Source organism: Chanodichthys erythropterus, chromosome 5 (assembly GCF_024489055.1).
Source record: "Chanodichthys erythropterus isolate Z2021 chromosome 5, ASM2448905v1, whole genome shotgun sequence".
NCBI lineage: Eukaryota > Metazoa > Chordata > Actinopteri > Cypriniformes > Xenocyprididae > Chanodichthys > Chanodichthys erythropterus.
The window spans coordinates 140,001-159,119 of record NC_090225.1 but is presented as its reverse complement, the minus strand read 5'-3'; the positions used below and the strand labels follow the sequence as shown (position 1 = coordinate 159,119).

At 38.6% G+C, this 19,119-nt stretch overlaps 2 protein-coding genes across 5 annotated transcripts in view; both read right to left on the bottom strand.

The window, feature by feature from the left end:
- Positions 1-360: 360 nt before the first annotated feature.
- On the bottom strand, positions 361-6,697 carry LOC137019901 (uncharacterized). 2 transcript variants are annotated; one of them, XR_010895129.1, is made up of 6 exons: positions 6,645-6,697; positions 4,276-5,066; positions 3,362-3,509; positions 2,853-2,952; positions 1,211-1,413; positions 361-605 (listed from the first exon to the last, which is right to left on the bottom strand). XR_010895129.1 is itself a non-coding variant. In XM_067385045.1 (5 exons), the coding sequence occupies exons 2-5, from the start codon at positions 4,987-4,989 to the stop codon at positions 1,287-1,289; spliced, it is 1,089 nt and encodes a 362-aa protein (XP_067241146.1). In that variant the 5' UTR covers positions 4,990-5,066; positions 6,645-6,697; the 3' UTR covers positions 622-1,286. The 2 variants fall into 2 exon arrangements, 1 of the variants encoding a protein (XP_067241146.1); XM_067385045.1 differs by lacking the exon at positions 361-605 and having other exon boundaries at positions 622-1,413.
- A 423-nt stretch (positions 6,698-7,120) lies between these two features.
- The window catches only part of ldlrap1b (low density lipoprotein receptor adaptor protein 1b), a 38,706-nt gene continuing 26,707 nt past the window's right edge, over positions 7,121-19,119 (bottom strand). The window contains exons 6-10 of one of the 3 annotated variants that reach the window (XR_010895174.1): positions 16,692-16,787; positions 14,521-14,633; positions 13,879-13,913; positions 10,473-12,045; positions 8,201-8,340 (exon numbers count right to left, since the gene is read on the bottom strand). Coding sequence is in view for 1 of the 3 variants with exons in the window: in XM_067385564.1 (XP_067241665.1) it covers positions 8,202-8,340; positions 13,879-13,913; positions 14,521-14,633; positions 16,692-16,787 (383 nt within the window). In the remaining 2 variants the exon portion in view is untranslated. Of the gene's footprint in view, positions 8,341-10,472; positions 12,046-13,878; positions 13,914-14,520; positions 14,634-16,691; positions 16,788-19,119 lie in introns of all 3 variants that reach the window. The other 2 variants (XR_010895175.1, XM_067385564.1) reach the window with 2 other exon arrangements.

Below are 19,119 nucleotides of genomic sequence, written 5' to 3'. Positions count from 1 at the left end.
TATGTATTTTAATAGAAAGCATGGCTGCATTTGAACAGCTGTCAATGGAAACAAACACGCCTTTTTATCAATGAATGCTGTATTAATGGCATCTAGATTTTCATCGTTTATAAAGGGAGACTGAAAACAAATGGGAACAATTGAAATCTATTTCCATTTTTTTCCTTCCTTTAGAATACTGTTATTTTTATACAAACCAACAAACAACAAAGAACACAACAAAGAGTGAGCAATATAACTCATTTGTATAACTTCCTGTGCCTTTAATAGTGTGCATGACTACTTGAATTTTTAAAAATGAACATTCAATAAATGTTTGATATCAAACCAGAGGTCATTGCTGGTTATGAAAGTACCATAAATCACATTAAATTTAAACGCTCAAATCATTGTTTAATGACTGTCAGAAGCATTTAGATATTTATATTCGCCAGTGTTGACAGATTTGTGTCAGTCATTTAAAGTTACAATGTTTTTGTAACTCAAAGTATTAATTGCACTTTTACCAGATGTTTAAAATGGACACCAGGTCGTCTTGTCAAAGGATTCTGAATCGTAGTGTTTTCAGCGTGATGTACAATGTTGAATGTGATCGAGTCTCATGTCTGTAATGGGCAGCAATATGAGAAAGAAACAGGATGATCAGAGACAGACAAATACAGTATTATTATTTTTTTTAATTTAAATGTATAAAGGTTATAAAACCGTTTTAAGCTAGCAAATTTAACATATGAACAAAAACAAATCGAAAGATCACAACTCTGTCGAACATCATTGTTTCTCTAAGGACGGACATTTTCCTGCTTACAAAATATAAAATCTTTCATCTCTGTGTCCTTTATCTGCATTTAATGCTAAAAAATGGATTAGTTACAAAAAAGCTCGACAAAACAATGAATTATGTACAACCATGAAACTGAAGGTACTGTACAAGGGGAAAAAAGGAAACGAATCAAATATTTAGCTGAAGTAAATTAGATATTGAAACTAAAATATTAGCTGTAATGACAAGGTGAATAAGCGCTGATTGTAGAGGACTAAACTCAACCGAGAGTACAGATCATGCAAATTCACACACACACACCAATATATATATATATAAAGATATTCAGGCCAACACCAGTACAAACACACACACCACACACTGTGAACCACAAACACACACAAAAGCAGATCAGACTTCAGTGAGCAACGAACCAATGATCCTCACCTTCATAACAATGACAAAGAGCAAAGATATGAAACAACAACAAATATATAACAATAAAATCAAACACATAAATAAATCACAGCACTGGGCTTCTGTGGAAAATGTCCGGCACGTTAACAAAGCGTCGGTAGGCAGGAAGGTTTCGTTTCTGCCACTCGTCGAGGGACGCTGATGGACCTTTGAGACGCGACTGACGGAAATTCCTACAAACACACAGAGTCATCATCAGCAGCGGAGATGTGTTGTTAAACACCAGAACAATCCACTGCACACACAATCACAGCCGCATTTACACTCCTGTCACAGTGAGATCTGGCTCTGACTACAGTCATGTGACTTCTGTTCAAACAGAACAGCCTCTGACGGGATCATGTGGTGTTTGAAGTCTCCCTCTAGTGGAGGAGCTCTGTTAATAGACAAACTGAGGCTGGGCACTTCCTGTCTAAGTGTGCAAGAACATGTTTGTAAGTGAGCCAGACTACACAAGAAATGATCATCAAAAATCTGGTTACAAAGACTAAATCAAGAAACTAAACATGTGATGCTTTATATTCAAACCAAGTCACATTAAAGGGTTAGTTCACCCAAAAATGAAAATAATGTCATGAATTACTCTCCCTCACGCCGTTCCACACCCGTAAGACTGTAATCTTCAGAACACAAATTAAGATATTTTTGATGAAATCTGAGAGACTCATCCATAGACAGCAATATAATCAACACTTTCAAGGTCCAGAAAGGAACTAAAGACATCGTTAAAACAGTCATGTGACTGCAGTGGTTCAACCTCAATGTTATGAAGAGACGAGAATACTTTCTGTGCGCAAAAACAAAACAAAAATAACCACTTTATTCAACAATCTCTCCTGTCATTATCTTACGCAGGTGATGCGGTGAAGCTTCCATATTTACGTCCAAATGCCGGCTCAGTATTGGCCGAAGCAGATCATGTGATCAGCACGATGCATATGTGTGATGCAGGAGTTGGCCAATAATGAGTCGGCGTTCTGACGATGAACCTGGAAGCGCTGGACGTAAACGACGTATGAGAATGACACAGAAGAGAAGAGATTGTTGAATAAAGTGGTTATTTTTGTTTTGTTTTTGAGCACAGAAAGTATTCTCGTCTCTTCATAACATTAAGGTTGAACCACTGCAGTCACATGACTGTTTTAACGATGTCTTTAGTTCCTTTCTGGACCTTGAAAGTGTTGATTATATTGCTGTCTATGGACGAGTCTCTCAGATTTCATCAAAAATACCTTAATTTGTGTTCTGAAGATGAATGAAGGTCTTACGGGTGTGAACGTCATGAGGGAGAGTAATTCATGACAGAAATATGATTTTTGGGTGAACTAACCCTTTAACTGTCTTGAAAAATATCAATCCAAACCATTGTCAATGAGTTTAAAAATAAATGTATAAATAAAATATATACACAATTATGTTCTGTATAACAAGTACAGAAAAAAATTTGTACTAAACAATTTAAAATAAAAAGTAATTTATTCCTTTATTTTCTTATTATTACATTTATTGATTTTTAACTTTGCCGGTTTGGGCTTCCAGGCTGCATTTTCTATTTTCAAAACATGACTTGTGTTGATTTTGGGGTGAAACCCGTTCCTGACGTGACATTTACCTGCGCGTGAGATCTGAAGGGTGTTGCCAGTGTGGGTCGTTCCTTCCAGTTTTCTGATTGGCCACGGAGTTCATCAGAGAATGGAGCTCAGTGATCGCACCTGCCAACACAGACGTCAACACTGATCAACGGTGCTTCAAATCACTATCAAACACTGTGACTATCAAAACATGATGCGTTTGTCAGGCCGACACATCAACATGGGCGGGGGCGGGGCTATCCGTTTCACCAACCAATGGCAGACAGTGGGAGGGCTTCAGAAATCTGTCTGAAAACCCAATTCAGCGTCTGGATTCTTCAAAAGGACGTGGATTATTGTGAATTCTGAAGCCTAAATCACCAGACGTAAAAAGCTAAAGTTAAGCTACGTATATAAAGGAAATTAGATCTTTAAACCCATTCAAGTAACTCGCCGCCTCTGGGATGATGGAAACAGAACGGCTAAAACACCATTTAGTGTCCATGTTTTGCTCTGTTATTTCTACACAGATATGAGTGAAGCGTGATACCGTTTGCTGCTCCGCTCTGCTCCCTCATGTGTCTCGTCACCGAGTCCACGTACGTCCTCTTCTTCCTCTCCCACTCCTCTTCACTACACGACACCACCGGTTTGCAGGCCGTCTTCGTGTTGTCTGGAAACACCACTTTAGATTTCACCTAAAAAAGCAGATTAACAATGACATCGGAGCACACATTACTGACGACTAACATCTCTTTCACAAACATCAGGAGTTCACAGTGACTAATAGGGATGGGCTTTTTCATCTGGTACTGAAGACATCCTTAAAACGTTTTGTGCGCTACTTTTCGTCGCTTCACAAATGCTCTGCGATGCGCGTAACCTAATCATGTCGGAAAGGTCACGGTAGTACTGCTGTTGAAAAAGGTTGTTTACCTTTTTTTGTAAAGGCCGTTTGACTTCGTCTTTGACATTCGCTTACTCCGTGACCTTTCCAACATGATTACGTCATGCGTGGAGCATCACAGAGCAGTGCAAGACGAGCATTTGTGGTTAAAAAGTAAATAATTTTTATTTTTTTATAAAATGTCTGATGGTTTCTGTAGATGAGACTCATTCCTCGTCTGGGATCATGTAGAGCTCTTTGAAGCTGCACTGAAACTGACATTTGGACCTTCAACCCGTTGAACCCCAGTGAAGTCCACTATATGGAGAAAAATCCTGCAATGATTTCCTCAAAAACCTTCTGAAGAAAGAAAGACATGAACATCTTGGATGACATGGAGGAGAGTAAACTATCAGGAAATTTGAGCTCTGAGCTGAACTAATCCTTTAAGAGTTTGTTTTTGTCGTTTATGAACGGTCAGTGAAAAAGGCTGTTCTTCTTTTATGTTCCATCTTGAGTGAAATAAAAGCAAACGACAGTATAAACAGTGACAATGCTAGAAGAGGACCGACTCAAACCTGGACCTGAAGAGGCAGCGTGCTCTCGAAACTCTCGCCGGTGCTTTCTCCGTGCCTGTCGGTCACTTCAGGTTCTGCCTGCTGACTGACCGACACAACTCCTTCCTCTTCCAACGGGACAGCTGGTTCCGGGGGGGCGCTCTGAGACTCTGATTCGTGTACTGGGATGAGATTGTGCGAGACGCCCCTGACCTCACCCTTCCCAGCTCCCTGAGAGCCCACTGAAGGAGCAGAAGCGTCGAAGTTCAGGGACCCACACTTTATCTCCGCAGACAAAACCTCTCTGTCCCATTTCAGAAGCGGGATCGGGGAGGGAAGACTCTCCCGGTCTCGATCCATCCGGAGCGGTGTACTTTTGTACAGAGGGGTGGACACGACCGGGGTCAGCGATTGATTGACCTTTGACCGAGGCGGTGTGACGTCTTTTGATATTAGTAATGGCTGCAGAGGTGTGGATCCCTGAACTCCGGACAGGAAGTCCAAGGAGTGATATCCAAGGTCCTGTGAACATGATCTGGTGATGCAGGGTTTTTTCCGGGGGGTCTCGCAGATCTCGTCGACGCACGAGTCGAGCCGCCTCTTCTGTCCTCTCGACTCATTATTGGTGATATGAACTTTGATATTATAAAGAGGGCTTTTCTCGTGCCTGCTGCACACCATGTGAGAGTACACGGACAGAGGCTTCAGGTGGAACGGGGAATCTGAATTAAACATGGTTATATTATTATAATAATAATTGAAAGAGGAAGAAGTTGTGTCTGCTCCGTTTTATCGAAGCACAGGGCATGAACCTGAGAAAGAGTTCAAACACAAAGTGAGTCACATTTTAAATGGCTGGTAATGAATTACAGTGACATCTGAAAGGTATTTTACATTACTAAAGTGATTAAATTTAACGTCATTTAAACATTAAGGTAATCTGTGACTGCTGAAGATACAGTTCTGCTCATATGCAGCATTTTAATAATTTTAACAAAATAAGAAGGATCATAAAAATTGCATGTTAGTTTTATTTAGTACTGTTCTGAATAAGCTATTTCACATAACGACTGAATTTATAAAAATGGCCTCATTCACAAATGTACAAACCCTTGAATCTGAATCTGTCATTACTGGACGATCCACGACTGTTTTCATGCTTTAAGTTGTGAGTCTCTTGTAATTGTAAAAAAATATAATAAATATAAATAGATAAATAAAATAAATAAATGCGACTTTTTCATCTCACAATTCTGACTTTTTTTGCAAATCTGATTTTGAACTGTGTCATTATTGGACGATCCACGACTGTTTTCATGTTTTACGATAAAGTTGTGAGTCTCTTGTAATTGTAAAAAAATTTAATAAATATACATAAATAAATAAATAAAATAAATAAATACGACTTTTTTTTATAATGTTATAATTGTGCGATAGAAACTTGCAATTTTGACTCTCACAATTGCGAGTTTATATCCCATTTCTGACTTTTCTCGCAATTCTGATCAGTCTGTCATTACTGGACGATCCACGACTTTTTTCATGTTTTACGATAAAATTGTGAGTCCCTTGTAATTGTAAAAAATAATAATAGCGACCTTTTCATCTCACAATTCTGACTTTTTTCTTTTATAATGTCAGAATTGTGCAACTTTCTGACAATTGTGAGTTTATATCTCAATTCTGACTTTTTTCTGGAAAATGACGCATTTCTCAATTCTGACTTTTCTTGGAATTCAGACATTTAAACTCAATTGTGTTTTATGTCAGAATTGTGTGATATAAACTTGCAATTCTGACTTTCTCACAATTGTGAGTTTATATCTCAATTCTGACATTTTTTTCTCAAAAATTTAGAGTTTATAACTCACAACTGCAACTTTATATCACAATTCTGAGGGAAAAAAGTCAGAATTTGTAGATTAAAAACTCACAATTATCTTATTTATTTTTATTTTTTTTTTACTTATTAGTATTCCAAAATATTCTAATGTATTTAGATTAAGTAACAAAACTTGGGCAATCTAATGAAATACGTTACAAGTTACTTTTTAAAGCATGTATTTTGTAATCGGTATTGAAACATTTTAGAAGTAACCTAACGATACTGTTAATTACCAGTAAATTAGACAAATGTCCATTTTGATTGCATGTATAATTTAAACTCGTCCACAAAAACAAACATCATTTTGATGCATATTTAATATTCCCTTCTTATGCAAACAAAGAAACACATCAAATAATCGAAGTTATTGACAAAAAAAAAAACTGATTATCTTTCTGAACACCATTAAATCAGCAGCGCGTGCATGTGTGACGCGCGCGAGCTGTGAGCGCGATAAACCCGTCGAATCGCGCTTGAAAGTGAATTATTAACTTTGAGATTTTACCTGTCGAGGATCTTCAGTTCTAAAGCGCTAATTAATCCGCCGCGGAGTTTCTTCCATCATCAACTCTCAAAGCGCGGTGCACCTGGTAGTTATAACCTCGTCTCGTGATTGGTTGGAAACCAGAACATGTGATTTCTGTTTTAAAAAACTAAACTTTCTTCACATTATTCAAAACATTATATGAATATACGTAAGCGAACACAATTAACCGTTTAATATATATATATATAAAAAATACCATAAACTGATTTAAGACTCCTACTGGTGAAAACGTGGAGCTCATGAATATTAATTACGTAAAATTATGGTCGGTTGTCCGATTGGCTGAAAGGCAGACATTGGTAAGTGTGCGATTGCTGGATGAAAAATTAAAGGTGTTTTTTTGTCTTTTTTAAAAAATTTTAAATGCTTCCATCCCATGTGCAGATACAACTATTATTTTAAAAAAGATATTACATTAGTTGACGTGATTGATGCTTTATTGAATACAATCTGAAAACACCATATTTGAGCTACTGATAAACATTAATATTCACGGAACTGAAACCATTATTTAATTAAAAACTATTATTTGGACTCTAATTACACATCATAACCGCACTGCATTAGTCTCGCCACTAGAGGGCGTTATTGTGTCAAAACAGTCATCAACACACAGCAGTTTCATCACAGTTTTAATTGATGAACATGAAATGATTAATGCAAACAGAAACTAACACTGAGGGTTATAAACTTCCCTTATGAAGTCTGATCAAACCACAAAACAACCGCTTGTATTTTCTTTCAATCAAATCCACAGTGACATATAGCAGTTTTTGCTTATTTATCTTTATATTTCGACACAAGTGTTGAACTTCATGAGAATATAATGTATTGCTGTACGGAGGAATATGTGTAATGTTACAAAACTACATGGAGATCCATTGCTTTTCTTTTTTACAGTACCATGATGATAATTCCATGATTTTCATCAAAATCCTTATAATATCGTGATATTACAGTCTTTACACTGTAATGGATGAGATAACCATGGCATATGATGAGCAGAAATTAAATCATGAGCTTTAGAAACAGATGCAGGAGTGCAAAAATACATTTTAATAGAAAAAAATAAGATTGTCTCATATAAATACCCTGCCTTCTCTTTTTTTGTTTATTATGTATACTGTAACGTTCTTTCATTAATCTCGTTTTCGTATGACTCAAATGTACAAACCCTAAAAAAGCAATCCCACACAATCCTCAAACATGACATTTAACTCTTTAGTATGCAAAGCTAGCCTCAGCAATCAAATCCAGTAAAAATAATAATAATAAATGAGCAAATAATAGTTATTGTCATATACATACATTTTATACTTATACACATACATAAAAAAATTAATAAAAGTAACAGAAAATATAATTGTACTTGAAATAAAATGGGGGGAAAGCAAAAAAATAAAAATAAAGGGTGTTTATACTGTATTGCTTTGGTCTGTGCTTTTGTGGAATTCAGTTTTGTGACGCAGTACCAGCGACGGCCAGCAGAGGGCGCCGCGAGCTCGATTCATCCGCTCAGAACCCGAACGCGTCCTCGGCAGCCTCGGCGTCGGCTCTGTCCCAGTTGCTAGGCGACAAGCACTCTTCAGGGTTGTAGTCCTGAGGGTTTACCCCAATGTCCAGCACCTGGGGGTTCGAGCGAGACTCAGCGAGTCTGAGAGAGAGAGAGAATCAGACATCAGATCGTGATCGGAGCCGTAGAGACAACACGGACTCTCCTGATCTGGATTTAAAGGGTTAGTTCACCCAAAAATTAAAATTCTGTCATTAATTACTCTCCCTCATGTCGTTCCACACCCGTAAGACCTTCATTCATCTTCAGAACACAAATTAAGATATTTTTGATGAAATCCGATGGCTCAGTGAGGCCTGAGCAATGACATTTCCTCTCTCAAGATCCATTAATGTACTAAAAACATATTTAAATCAGGTCATGTGAGTACAGTGGTTCAATATTAATATTATAAAGCCACGAGAATATTTTTGGTGTGCCAAAAAAACAAAATAACGACTTATATAGTGATGGCCGATTTCAAAACACTGCTTCAGGAAGCTTCGGAGCGTTATGAATCTTTTGTGTCCAAAAATATTCTGGTGGCTTTATAATATTAATATTGAACCACTGTACTCACATGAACTGATTTAAATGTTTTTAGTACATTAATGGATCTTGAGAGAGGAAATGTCATTGCTCAGGCCTCACTGAGCCATCGGATTTCATCAAAAATATCTTAATTTGTGTTCTGAAGATGAATGAAGGTCTTACGGGTGTGGAACGACATGAGGGAGAGGAATTAATGACATTATTTTCATTTTTGGGTGAACTAAATTTAAAAATAAATAAATTATAAAAATTAGAAATCTTGCTTTGGTAACTAAAAATTAAAATAAGTTTAAATTGAAGTACTAAAATTACTAAACATAAATCTCAAAATAAATTAAAGCTAAATAAATATTTCAATAAATGAATACAAATGACAAAACACTACAAAATCACAAAACCTTAAACTAGAAACAAAATCAAAAATATAAAAATAAAAACTAATTCAAAAATGAATAAATATTATAAAAGTACATAAATAAATAATGGTGTGAGCACAAATGCTTCATATGTAGGGTTGGGAATCGTAAACCTGTTCTTGTTGTTATTTTTAATTATGATTAAATAAAATAATTAGCACTGTGAAATAAAAGAATATAATAAATAGACAAACTGTCGTTTAATGTGTTGTTCACACAGAGTGACCGTCTGGAACTGATTCTTTGTAATGAATCAAAGAATCAAATCAGTTTGAATCAGTCTGTGTAGTTAAAGATTCACACGTTCACAACACTTGCCCTGTCCAAATACCCACACTCTTGTGTACTTCGGCTGCATGGCGTATTTCCTGTATTTGTCTCAAATGTTCTGCAAGTGTGTGTACTTTTGATTACCTGATGATGGGACACACTCGTAGTCTTTTATTATTATTTTCAATACTTTGCATTTTAAAAACACTTTCACTGTTCACCATATAACAGAAGACACCATTTTAAAATTGTGGCGCTTCTTTAAGTGATAAAAAGCAGTTTCAAATGTTTTACTAAATAGCTCATCTTTGCATCAATAAAATGTGCAACACTTTATATTTTACTACCAAATTACATGTAAAATATAATTAATTAACTTTCAGTCAAATGTTTTCCTCAACATCTCGCAATGTCTGGGCACGTGAGTTCCTGAACATAATGCATGATGGGATACGCTCAGCCTCGAATAACGCTCTGAAGTGAGCAATAAGTTGCATTAAGGGCACTCGGGCGTTTTTAAGACATGTCTTGCGCACTCACTTCCTGTCACGTGCACGAGCTCTCGAGTGCCCAAGACCGCCAGCGTGGGTATTTGGACAGGGCAAGTGTTTCGAAAGAACACTGTAAAAATTATTTTCATGATTTGTTATCATAACATTTTTTCTTTTGTCAAATTAACTTAAATAATGAATGTGGTTCAGATAACATCATATTTTGAGTTTCTGTTGATCGTCTTCATTGTATTGCAACCAGGTAACTTCTTTAAGTTAAACCAACAATTCTTTTTTACAGTGTGCTTCAAGTAGAAAATCATTATTATTCTTTCATAACATCAGGAATCGCTGATGGAATCAGAATCGCAAACATGATTCCCATCCCTACACAAAATATTCCTCTTTCGCTCTTTCCTGCTGTGAATGTAGACAGATCTCTGTGGATGAGCCTCTGAGGACCTGAATGATGATAACAGAGGAAGATCTCACTACAGAAACTCACACACACACCGCTCTTCAGCGCAGGCAGACGCCGCAGGAGTGATTTTAATGTTTAAAGTCTACAATGAAAATAATGAAAAACAATGAAATATTATTAGAGTTTAGAACAGCTGTTTTCAGTCATTCCACCAAACCGGTGCGATTCGAGTCCCTCTGACCTTCTTCCGTGTGTTTTCTCTATTGGGACACCAGAATATAGCTTTAAAAGCTCCTTTAATAATGTTTAAAAACATGACATACATTTATCTTTATATCAGAAATTATTTAGTTTTTTTCAGTCGACACCACTTATTTTGTCACGTCCCTGAAAGTGTTCTTGGGATATGAATAATAAAATGAGGAAAAAGTCCATTTGCCATTCCCATAAATATCCATCTGTGCTTGATCATGATCATTCATTAAAATCACATGATTTAGCTTCGTACCTCAGTAACCCTTCGACCCCGTTACACAAACCATAATGAACTGATGCTTATGTGACATCATTAATAGGAAGTGACATCATAGAAGTCTTCTGAACAACATTGTGAGCAAGTTACCACCTTCTTTAATAATTATAACTAAATGATGTTGTGAAATTGTGTTTGTCGAGCTTAACGACTCGTTACATCAATTAAAGATAGAAAACTATTACTTGTGAAAATGATCAACATTATTCATGATTTCGTAATATCATGCATGTCATGTGATCTCCATTTATTCACTAGATTTAGAGCAGCGGCCAAAAAATCTCAACCCCGTCACAGCTACATATTTATCATTATTATTTTGTTAAGTTTATGAAAAAGTAATTTAAAGTTAGTTGAATTCTGTCTGAAATGTTCAGATCAATCATAAGAAAACTGATTTAGGTCAAATTCTGAAGCCTTTGATCAGAAATGATGATTTTCTGTCACAAAAAGTGTCCATTTCAGGCTTTAGTAGCAAAAGTGTGAGATTTTATTTAACTTTTCACAATTAATATTCACAATGACTGAATTAGTGTGAGGGTCATCTGATTAACAGGAAAATGTTGATTTTATCACAAATACATTTTATAATAATATTCAGAGAGCCTTCATAGTGTCCATAACTTAAAATAATGACCAATAATAATAATAGGGATTTGATGCCTGAGATGGGAAAATATGTTCTTCTGGAAGTTAAATATGTCATTAATGTTGTGGCGTGTTCAGAAAGTAAAACATTTTGGTAAAAAAATCTAAAAATGTGCGAGTCCAAATCGAACCGGTTTCGTGGAATGACTCGTATAGTAAAGTGTGTCTATAGTAAATGAGCGAACGACAGCGTCTACCCAGACTGAGACAAGGCAGTGGCGAGAATCACACATCTGATCACAAGATGAAGCAGGAAAATATGAAGATGATGTTTCTACAGCTCGTGGCGAAGAACCCTGTCGTCAGGTGATCGGGTGCGTGGAACGGACAGGGTTCTGCGGCACGAGGAGGAACAGACGGGAGATCTGGACTACACTGTCGAGGGTGATGTGAGAGAGTGGATCGTGACGGATGAGGACGACAGCTCAGGTGAGTGACGCTTTACCTGTGTTGGACTCAAAACTGTCCAGACTGCGGCTGAGGGGAACAAACAACATGAGTGTGAGAAACAGACTCGTCTGCTGTCGTCTCTGTGATGCAACTTCCACATTCTGATGCTTTAATCAACCTTTTTTAAAGTCAGCATGAAAGGAAGCTGCGGTAGTCTTATCTTCCCTATTATGACGTACTGTATATGCGATTGAAATGGTGAGAAAGATGTTATTCATGTATTTATATTCTGCTATTGGTCAGATGAAGCCGTTTAATTAGATTTTTACATCAAGCATTCAGTGATGTACAGAATGGTCAATTATGACCATAATAATAAATGTCAGCCCTTTGTGTTTTGGAAGATAAATCATCACAAAATGCTAAAACAGCTTCTGGTTTTGATGGAAAGCACTTTAATCAGAGATTTACTCGATGCTTGATTGGAAAAGTTCTTGCGTTTCAGAGATCTAGAGCGTCTCTCCGCACACTTACAGGGCGAAAGCATGTTAAACGGTGATTAACGAAGTACTGCGTTTGATTAAAAGCCAGCGCTTTTAATTACTACACACGACAAATAATCAGCGGCGAGTGGAGATGGACCGAACCCCCGCTGCCGTAAAACAGCTCATCTCATGTCGGCTAATCTCTCGGGAACACTCTCTGAGTGTCTGGATGAATAATGACCGTCATTACTGATCGTTAAACAGCTGTTGTTTGGTTTGCAGAATAAAATGACTGTTAATTAGTGTCATTACGATGCCATAGTATGCAAATAATAGTCATTCAAAACATGACCTAATCATTTAGTAAGTATGGTTTGTGTGTGTAGGCAAGCAGGAACCGGCCTGTTATCCCAATAAAAGGCTCATATTATAAGGGATCCAATTTTCCTTAATATTTTGAAATTTATGCTGAAATTTGTGATTTTCCAATTTTTAAATACATCCTCCTGTCTGAGCTTAATGTGTAGAGACATTATGGCATTATCAAAGCATATGTCAAATTCAAGGGTCCATAAAAAAAGGCTGGTTCAGTAAAAATGGTTTAAAATTGGGATTTTGATAGAGGATTAGATTGTGTACTATTCGCCATTGCCAGATTTAACGCAACCCTGAACATGTCCGAGAGCGACCACGCTGATCTGGGCAAACACTGCAATATGGCTCATTCTCTATAATGCCATATGCACAGTTCAAGGGCCCATAAAAATGATTTTTATAGTTAAAAATGTTCAAGATTCAGATGTTTGTAGACTGCGTTTGACTGTGTTTCATCTCATCTTGTTATATGTAATGCCCTCTTGAAGATGTCCGAGAAAGGCCAGCCCAAACTGGGCACAGGGTGCAGAATGACGGATTGTTCTGTGTTACGCCACATGTTCAAGCGTCCATAAAAAAAAGATTGGTTAAGCAAAAAATGTTCAAACTTTGGATTTCATTAGAGACTTAGATTGATTATAATTCCCAATCATCAGATTTGATGCACACATAAACGCGGCTGAGAAAGGCTGCAATATGATTGCTCATTCTGGATCATACAGCACTTTGACAGCTTTATTGAGGCGTCAGCCAGTGAAAGTCTGTCGAGAAACAGTTTCTGCACCTCCGTCTCGACTCAAGATGTCTTTTTCTGTTCTATGAAACACAGAAACTGTGAGTGGAGTGTAAAAATAGTCCGGATTACGTAAAATCAACCAAAAACACTATTCTCAGAGCTGAACACGTCCATCACGGATACCGCTGTGGTCACATAATGGAGCGGCAGGAACAGTCCTGTACTCACATCTGTGCTGAACTTACAGTGCGCTCCATTAAAATCACGATATGCTGTAAAAGTGTCGAGAGATCGAGAGATTATTCCAGATATAATGTCACTAACCTTGAGAAAGCCTCATCTAGACCATCCTCGAGCTCCTGCAAAAGAGTTCTCGTTACTTCAGCCATAACTAACACACTCCTTTATTTAGAAGTCAAATATTAATATAAATTAATTTATAAATATCAAATTAAACCATTGGCATGTAGACCGAATTAAACATTGTTGGCGCTTAATAATTAAAATAAAGAATAAATTAATGAATTAAGAGCAGTGAGTGGTTTTCTCTTGTCAATACTGCTGTTTATGAATGTCTATTATGAATAAAGAGCTTAAAAATTTATTTCAATTAAGTTTACTTAATTATTCAGATCAGTTTGTGAAGTAGCTTGACTTTTGGATATTCTGGAACATGTATGATATATGTGTGTGCGTGTGTGTGTGTGCGCGTGTGTGTGTGCGCGTGTGTGTGTGTGTGTGTGTGTGTGAGAGTGCGTGCGTGCGTGCGTGCGTGCGTGCGTGTGTGTGTGTGTGTGTGTGAGAGTGCGTGCGTGCGTGCGTGCGTGTGTGTGTGTGTGTGTGAGTGTGTGTGTCTGTGTGTGAGTGTGTGTGTGTGTGTGTGAGTGTGTGTGTGTGTGTGTGTGTGTGTGTGTGTGTGTGTGTGTGTGCGTGAGTGTGTGTGTGTGTGTGTGTGTGTGCTCTTACCCATACAGTGTTGTTGTTCTCTGTGCTGAGGTTCTGTATCGGGTGTGTGTCGTCTTTTCCTGAATGATCTTTTACTCCACACTCAAAGTCCAGTAGATCTCCAGTGGCCACCTCTACACACACAATACAAATAAATAAATGCAATAAATAAATCAAAATAAAATAAATATAAAGTAAGTAAATGCAAAAAAATATAAAATAAAATAAATGCAATAAAAAATGTATTTGATAAAAATACAGTAAAAACTGTAATATTGTGAAATATTCCAATTGTTTTTTTTTAGTTTAATAAAATCTTGAATTTTTAAAAATCTAATTTATTACTATTATGAAAAGATGAATTTTCAGCATTATTTGGTTGGATGGAAAAATTAACGATGGATGGATGGAATGACAGATGAATCAATGGATAGATGGATACATTGAACGGATGGACGGATGGATGGATAGAATGATAGAATGGATGGAACGACGGACGGACAGATAGTTCTGACTGAAGCTGTAAATCTCTCAGGACGGTTCGGCTGATGAATCATAAGTTGGCAGATTTATGAAGTGAATCAGTGAATCGGTGAATTGGTGAATCAGTGAATTGGTGAATCAGTGAATCGGTGAATCAGTGAATCGGTGAATCAGTGAATCACAGCTCCTCTGAACAGTATTTCCTCATCTGTTCATGCAGAGAATGAGTCGAGCTGTGACACGCCTCACAGAAGCACATCACATGACCCTGTAACGTGTCCATCTCTGTCCCGTCTCAGATTCCAGGAGCAGAGATCAGCCGCTGAGAGAATCGCGTTTCTGACGGGATCTGATGGGATTTGGGAACACACAGTCCTTTATTCAGGCTCACACACGTCCGTCTCACGGATCACCGAGCGTCAAGGGTTCGTCCGTTCACCGGCAACCTGAAACCTTCGGCACCCTAACAGAGAGCATCATGGTCCAGTGATGGTGTCAGGTGATCAAACAGGGCTCTCACTGTGAGAATCTTGGAAGAACGCCATGGTATTATCATCCGAATCCTGCTGGACGGCTCAGAGGAGATCAGGAGGGCATGTTGTGACAAAAATCCCTGAATGAACTTAATTAGCAAAGAAGAACTTAAACAGCATCAGCGATTGGCTGAAGCAGAACTGTGGTATTACCATCATGTGTCCGTCCACACTGAACCGGAGAATACTGACCAGAACACGTCTGATATTAAACTCAGTCATGTGGAGAGGCATTTTAACCAATGAGACCTCACTGTGGGCGGAGCTACAGAGCACCACACAAACGACTGACAAAATGCCCTGTTGATTCTCAAGTGTGTGTGTGTGTGTGTGTGTGTGTGTGTGTGTGTGTGTGTGTGTGTGTGTGTGTGTGTGTGTGTGTGTGTGTGTGTGTGTGTGTGTGTGTGTGTGTGTCTGTGTGTGTGTGTGTGTCTGTGTGTGTGTGTGTGTGTGTGTGTGTGTGTGTGTGTGTGTGTGTGTGTGTGTGTCTGTGTGTGTGTGTGTGTGTGTGTGTGTGTGTGTGTGTGTGTGTCTGTGTGTGTGTGTGTGTCTGTGTGTGTGTGTGTGTGTGTGTGTGTGTGTGTGTGTGTGTGTGTGTGTGTGTGTGTGTGTGTGTGTGTCTGTGTGTGTGTGTGTGTGTGTGTGTGTGTGTGTGTGTGTGTGTGTGTGTGTGTGTGTGTGTGTGTGTGTGTGTGTGTGTGTGTCTGTGTGTGTGTGTGTGTGTGTGTGTGTGTGTGTGTGTGTGTGTGTGTGTGTGTGTGTGAGAGTGTGTGTGTGTCTGTGTGCGTGTGCGTGTGCGTGTGCGTGTGTGTGTGTGTGTGTGTCTGTGTGTGTGTGTGTGTGTGTGTGTGTGTGTGTGTGTGTGTGTGTGTGTGTGTGTGTGTGTGTCTGTGTGTGTGTGTGTGTGTGTGTGTGTGTGTGTGTCTGTGTGTGAGTGTGTGTGTGTGTGTGTGTCTGTGTGTGTGTGTGTGTGTGTGTGTGAGTCTGTGTGTGTGTGTGTGTGTGTGTGAGTGTGTGTGTGTCTGTGTGCGTGTGCGTGTGCGTGTGTGTGTGTGTGTGTGTGTGTGTGTGTGTGTGTGTGTGTGTGTGTGTGTGTGTGTGTGTGTGCGTGTGTGTGTGTGCGTGTGCGTGTGCGTGTGTGTGTGTGTGTGTGTGTGTGTGTGTGTGTGTGTTCACCTCCTCCTCTCGTGCTGCCCAGACTGGCTGAACTCTCGGACTGAGAGCTGCTGGCTGCCTCTCCATCTGATCCACTCTTCACCTGCTTCTCTTTCTCTGAAAACAAGGTTTGAACGCAGAAATGTGAAGTTTGTTTTATTGATAAACACACTTACATTAAACAGTTCTTTATTTGACCTGTGAAATTATAAATGACTCTTTCATCACTCAAAACTTTAATGAAACTAAATGCATAAAGGAAAAAAATAAAATAAAACTAAAATAAATAAATGCAAAAAATAAATAAATCCATAACTGTAATAAAAAATGCATAAATAAATGCATTAAAATAAATACCCCAGGAAATAATATTCAAAATTCACTGAATAAGCAAAATAAGTAAACAAATAACCAAGTAAAGTATAAAGTATAGATATAAATGTGAATATCACCACTATTCAAGAGTAAGGACACTATTTTAATAATTTTATTTGATGGTCATCACATCAAACATTTTTGGTTTGTTTTCAAAATAAACAATACCAGCATGAATAAAGAGAGCACATTTCTAATAATTGGGCGTATGAGGTTTAAAATGTTTCATCATCTTTGACCCCTTAATTAAAGGTGATGTCACACGTTTTTTGTCACATACAGCGAACATCTCCTCACTATCCGCTAGCTGCCTGTGCCCTGAACACACCGTAATAAACGCGGTTTCTGTAGTCGCACAAGCTCCACAAACGGCAACAATAACAAACTGGTGCAGTCTGGGCCACGAAACATAATAACCAGCCAATAACCGACAAGAATGATTTTAAATGCGCGTTCATGAAGCACGGATGGGGGGGGTCTAGCTAGCCTCTGTTTTGTTTGACAACACTTCAACATCAACAGGAAGTTACTCCACCCAGGATCGCTTAGAGCACCTTTAATTTATCAGCACATCATTTTTATCTTGAAACTCTGATTCATATGCTTTCATATATATTTATATTTCAAAGTTAGTTAAATATGTATTAATGAAAGTCATCTGAGCAGAATCAGCCCTGATGTGCATCTGAAGATATAAACTGTGTTGTGGATCTCTGAAGTGGAAATGAAACATCCTGAAATGACTGTCAGACTCCTGACGCTCAAACAGCTTCACGAGGAACTGAACATTCGGTCCACAGTCGAGATCTGAAGAGGAAGTCATGAGCTGATGCTCTCAGATCTCTTCCTGTAGAATCATAAAGGTGTTTCTGGTGCTTCTCTGTGTGTTACTACAGTAAACATCACAATGCACTCTGAACCGCAGCAGGTGATGCGTCACAATCACAGCTCAAAGCACAGACACACACTTCATTCTGTAAAACACACGGAGACGAGGAGAGTTCCTGCAGAGAACCGTCAGGAGCAGAGATGAGCGAATCCCTACAGGACACACACACACACACACGCGCACACGCGCACACGCGCACACACACACACACACACACACACGCACACGCACGCACACACGCACGCGCACGCGCACGCGCACACGCACGCACGCGCACGCGCACGCGCACACGCACACGCGCACGCGCACACGCACACGCACACACGCACACGCACACGCGCACACGCACACGCACACGCACACACACACACACACACACACACTCACACACACACACACGCGCACACGCACACACACACACACACACACACACACACAGGCATGTTCAAACATGCAGTAAATTACATGTATGTTCTGCTGATCTGTAGGACAGGAGCTGCTCTACTTTCCCTGCACTAAAATCTCTCCCGTCCTTCATCCCTCATGAAATGAAGAAAATACACCAGTTAGGCTTAGTTCACCCAAAAATGAAATGAATTACTCTCCCTCGTGTCGTTCACACCCGTAAGACCTTCATTCATCTTCAGAACACAAATTAAGATATTTTTGATGAAATCCATCCATAGACAGCAATATAATCAACACTTTCAAGGTCCAGAAAGGAACTAAAGACATTGTTAAAACAGTCATGTGACTGCAGTGGATCAACCTCAATGTTATGAAGAGACGAGAATACTTTCTGTGCGCAAAAACAAAACAAAAATAACGACTTTATTCAACAATCTCTCCTGTCATTATCTTACGCAGGTGACGCAATGAAGCTTCAGTGTTTACGTCTGAATATCGGCTCAGTATTGGCCAAAGCAGATCATGTGATCAGCACGACGCATGCGTGTGATCAGCTGACGCAGGAGCCGGCCAATAATGAGTCTGTGTTCTGACGATGAACCTGGAAACGCTGGACGTAAACGACGTATGAGAATGACACAGAAGAGAAGAGATTGTTGAATAAAGTGGTTATTTTTGTTTTGTTTTTGCGCACAGAAAGTATTCTCGTCTCTTCATAACATTGAGGTTGATCCACTGCAGTCACATGACTGTTTTAACAATGTCTTTAGTTCCTTT